The sequence below is a fragment of the Egretta garzetta genome, unplaced genomic scaffold (genome assembly GCF_000687185.1).
Source record: "Egretta garzetta isolate BGI_Z169 unplaced genomic scaffold, ASM68718v1 scaffold207, whole genome shotgun sequence".
Classification (NCBI taxonomy): Eukaryota; Metazoa; Chordata; class Aves; order Pelecaniformes; family Ardeidae; genus Egretta; species Egretta garzetta.
This window is the reverse complement of record NW_009260185.1, coordinates 85,438-89,432: the sequence shown is the minus strand read 5'-3', so window position 1 is coordinate 89,432 and position 3,995 is coordinate 85,438. Positions and strand designations below refer to the sequence as shown.

General features: G+C 46.0%; 1 protein-coding gene across 1 annotated transcript in view; it reads left to right on the top strand.

Moving 5' to 3' along the window:
• Positions 1 to 3,995, top strand: part of PKNOX2 (PBX/knotted 1 homeobox 2) — a 30,528-nt gene that overhangs the window by 7,463 nt on the left and 19,070 nt on the right. Inside the window, 1 exon segment of the mRNA XM_035897469.1 lies at positions 791 to 835. Coding sequence (XP_035753362.1) covers positions 791 to 835 — 45 coding nt within the window.

The following is a 3,995-nucleotide window of genomic DNA, read 5'->3' as shown; positions in this document are numbered from 1 at the left end:
GCTGGAAGGGGCTGCCCAGGGAAGGGGTCGAGTCCCCAGCCCTGGGGGGATTTAACAGCCGGGCAGAGGCGGTGCTGAGGGCCAGGGTTTGGGGGTGGGCTGGCAGGGGTAGGAGAACGGCTGGGCTGGGGGAGCTTCAAGGGCTTTGCCAACCCAAACGATCCCATGGTTCTGTGACTCTATGAGAGGAGCGTTGCAGCTGATCTAATCTAGGCCCTCTGCAAAGCGTCCCTTAATGAACGACCCCCGCCTCTGCTCTGCTGGCGGTGCACTAAGGATGCCGGGATTATTTTTCCTGTATTTTCCCCAGTGTAAAAAGTGGAAAAGGTGGGAAAAAACCAGTCCTGCTCTTCCCAGGATTAGGTGAAATGAAAATGTGTTCTCACCCACTCCCCAAACCGCCCTGCTCAGAGCCCACCACGGGGCTGCCTCCTCCTAAATTTTAAAAATTCAGTGCAGAAGCTGCAAAACTGGGCGGGAAAGTGCAATAAACCTGAGTTTTCTTTTCTTTTCTTTTCTTTTCTTTTCTTTTCTTTTCTTTTCTTTTCTTTTCTTTTCTTTTCTTTTCTTTTCTTTTCTTTTCTTTTCTTTTCTTTTCTTTTCTTTTCTTTTCTTTTCTTTTCTTTTCTTTTCTTTTCTTTTCTTTTCTTTTCTTTTCTTTTCTTTTCTTTTCTTTTCTTTTCTTTTCTTTTCTTTTCTTTTCTTTTCTTTTCTTTTCTTTTCTTTTCTTTTCTTTTCTTTTCTTTTCTTTTCTTTTCTTTTCTTTTCTTTTCTTTTCTTCCACGGCCGGCGACCCCCAGGCGCAGCTGGAGGCCGACAAGCGAGCCGTCTACAGGTGATGCGAGCTGATACCGGGGCGCCTTAATTAATTAGTGCCTTAAGAAACACATTGGTTCACTGCTGCATTGGTTATTTGAATGCATTATTAATGCATTCATGCAGCGATGCATTAATTAATGCGTTGCTTAATGCATTGATTTGTTGATGCGTTCGTTAGTAAAAGGCATTATTGATCCGCTGTTACTCAAATGCATTAATTAACACACCGGGATTAGCAATTAGCTCCGTTTTAGCAAGAATAACAACCGATAATGGCGCACGGGGGTGGAGCTCCTTCGGGGACCTGGTTTTGCAGATCCTCACGCCCCCAGAGAACCCAAATTAGCTGGGTTGGTTCTTTTTTTTGGCAAAACCGTGTGATTTTGGGCCTAAAAAGCACGCGGAAGGCACAAAGCTGCGTATGAACCTGAAGTGTGCAGTAGATGCACCCGCGCGGGGGGTGGGCGCGGGACGGAGGAGCCCCCCCAGCCCCCTTTTTTTTTGTCCCTTTGGAGATTGGAATAGATAATGTAATGGATGCCCTGGTGTTATGGTATAATTGTAATAAGTCACATTATAATTATGTAAATAGTGTAATTATATAAGTAATATATAATGATATAAGTGATATGTCATTATTTACAGTATTACAATGTATACAGTAACGATGCACAAGCAATGTATAATATTATAATTAGGAGTAAGGTTTAGGGTTGAGGATTAACCCCCTGTTAATGGCCAGGACTGGAGGGGTTTGTAAAGCAAACAAATGCAGCTCGGAAGTGAAGGAATTAAAATATTTTGACTGAAATATGCAAATATCACGAATGCGAAGAAGGCTTGGAATAAACCAAGGGTTCCTCGACGCCGCTCTCCTGGGTTTTTGCAGTGATGGAAAGAATTTTCCCAAGACAAAAGAAGTGATTCCAGAAGAACCACCCCTTCTCCTCGCTCTCCTCCGAGGATTTTTGCAGCGTTCATGGGATAACGAGAACCGAAAAACCCTTTGGCATTTTTACAGCCTTCAGTGGAGGGGCAAAAAAATGCCAGAAATTCTGTTTTTGGGGGTATTGCCCACCCAGAAAAGTGGGGAAAAAAACCTGCTGGGCGGTCCCAGGCATGGATGTGGTTGCCCAAACCTGGATGCTTATTTTTGGGTACCAGCCCAAATATATTTTTATCTCTGAAAAGATCTCTGAATATCTGAATATTCACCTACAGAGCGGTTAATCTGGGTTTTGTGCATGTCATTAGCCATCAAATGCACACGGGGGGGTGTGGAGCCTCTACCCTCCGCCGAAAACAACGGATTTTTGTTAATTTTCCATAACTGCACCAAGGCAGAAGGCATCAGCTGCAAGCGTCGGTCGATCAACCTGGAGGGAAATTGCCGGGAAAACGCGATGGGGAATATAAAAGGCGCTGGACAAGTCACCCCGTCGGGTTTTATGCTCCAGCGGGAGGTTTATCGCCCATTAAAAAAATAGGGAAAAAAGGAAAAAAACGAGTCCTCCCCCTCCCTGCTGGGCCTGGGAGCGTCTGTGCCGGGGCTGGTCCAGCAGCGTCGCTTCCCTGCTGCAATTTTTTTCCCAGCGAAAGTATTTTCTTCACTTTACGCAACAGCGGAGCTGGGACTTCCCGACGGATTTTGGACCGGTAAAGATGATGCTCCTGTGGGAACTGATGCCTAAACCACCCCAGCACTGCAAACTGGATTTTTCCAAGTGGGAAACATCTTTGTGTTCACTTTATTTCCTATTTTTTTGGGGGGAGGGAGGAAAGGTGCAAATCGGAGCTGGGGAAATAGAAAAAAGCACGTTGCGGTGCGCCCACGGTGCCGCCGGCAGGCAGGCGGAGCCCTCCGAAGGTGCGGAATTAGGCCATTAGAGGAATCCATTTCTCTTTATTAGCCCATGTCAAATCCTTTTTATTAGTGGCTGCGAACGACCTCTCTCCTGCAGGAAAATGTCAGGGCTGGTTCAGCCCGTTTATTTGGAGGATTCCCTGGTACAGCACCTGTTTCATAGCTCACTGTGAAGTTTTTATAAATACCTTACAGTCATTTTGTGAAATCATTCATTTCATGAGATGACTGAAAGTCATTCCTGGAATTATAGGCATTCTATTACACTATTTAACTGTTCCACTGAGTCATTATATGAAATGTCTAAAAGTGTCAGGCATTTCATGAAACGGCTGGTGTCAGTGCTTTAGTCGCTTTATGAAACTTAGCATTATGACATTCTGTTCACTACTGCTGTGAAAAATCAATTTTTTCCATGTGAAACAATGTCCTATCAAAGTCCCACTGATATAAATAAGCAGACATATTTGTCATATACTCCTCACAACCTCTCAGTTGCCGCAAGCCTTGGGCGGAGTGCCTTTCCTGACTTTGCTCAGGCAGACAGACCTCCTCCACTTTTTCACTTATATTCCTGGGTGGTTATTCCTCAGTGTTTGTCACTTTAGAGAGTGAAGGAAAACCATGGGGTTTTATTTTACTTTATTTTATTTTATTTTATTTATTTTATGTTATTCTATTATTTATTTTACTTTATTTTATTTTATTCCTGACCAAAAAGCAAACCATCCTCCCCTCGGCCGCGTGCTGCCCCCTCCTCCTCCCTGCCAGCGCTCCCAGACATCCACAGGGGTCAGTGGCAGCTGTGGCCCAATTATTAATACCGAGCAACGCGGGGCGATGCCGGCAGCGGTCGTAATCCCCCCTTGGTCGGTGCAAGCCCTCAAAGCAGAGGGGCTACAAATTGCTCAGGGGCTGCAATCCCCCCTCCGAAAAAAAACCCAAACCCAACCCAACCCCATCCTTGGGGTAATTCCATGCTTTTGCTCCTAATTGATGGAGCGGCTCTGGAAATGGCAGGGGGCCCCTGCCGCTGAGCCCCCGGATCGTAAGTCCCAATAACTCAGCTCGCCGCCTGGAATTTGCCTTTCATATCCCTGGGCTAAGCCCCGGCGGGGCTGCCGAAATTATGAAATTATTTCCCCCCCTCTCCGTTCTCTGCTCCAGCCTTGGCGAATCCTGCATTAAACCAGGATCAGGACAGATTAAACTATAATATGCTGCGGTATTAGCGGCTGCAAATGAAGACTTAGCTGAGGGGGTTAACCCCTTCGCCTGCCTCTGGGTCAGAAAAGACCCGGGGGGAGGGGGT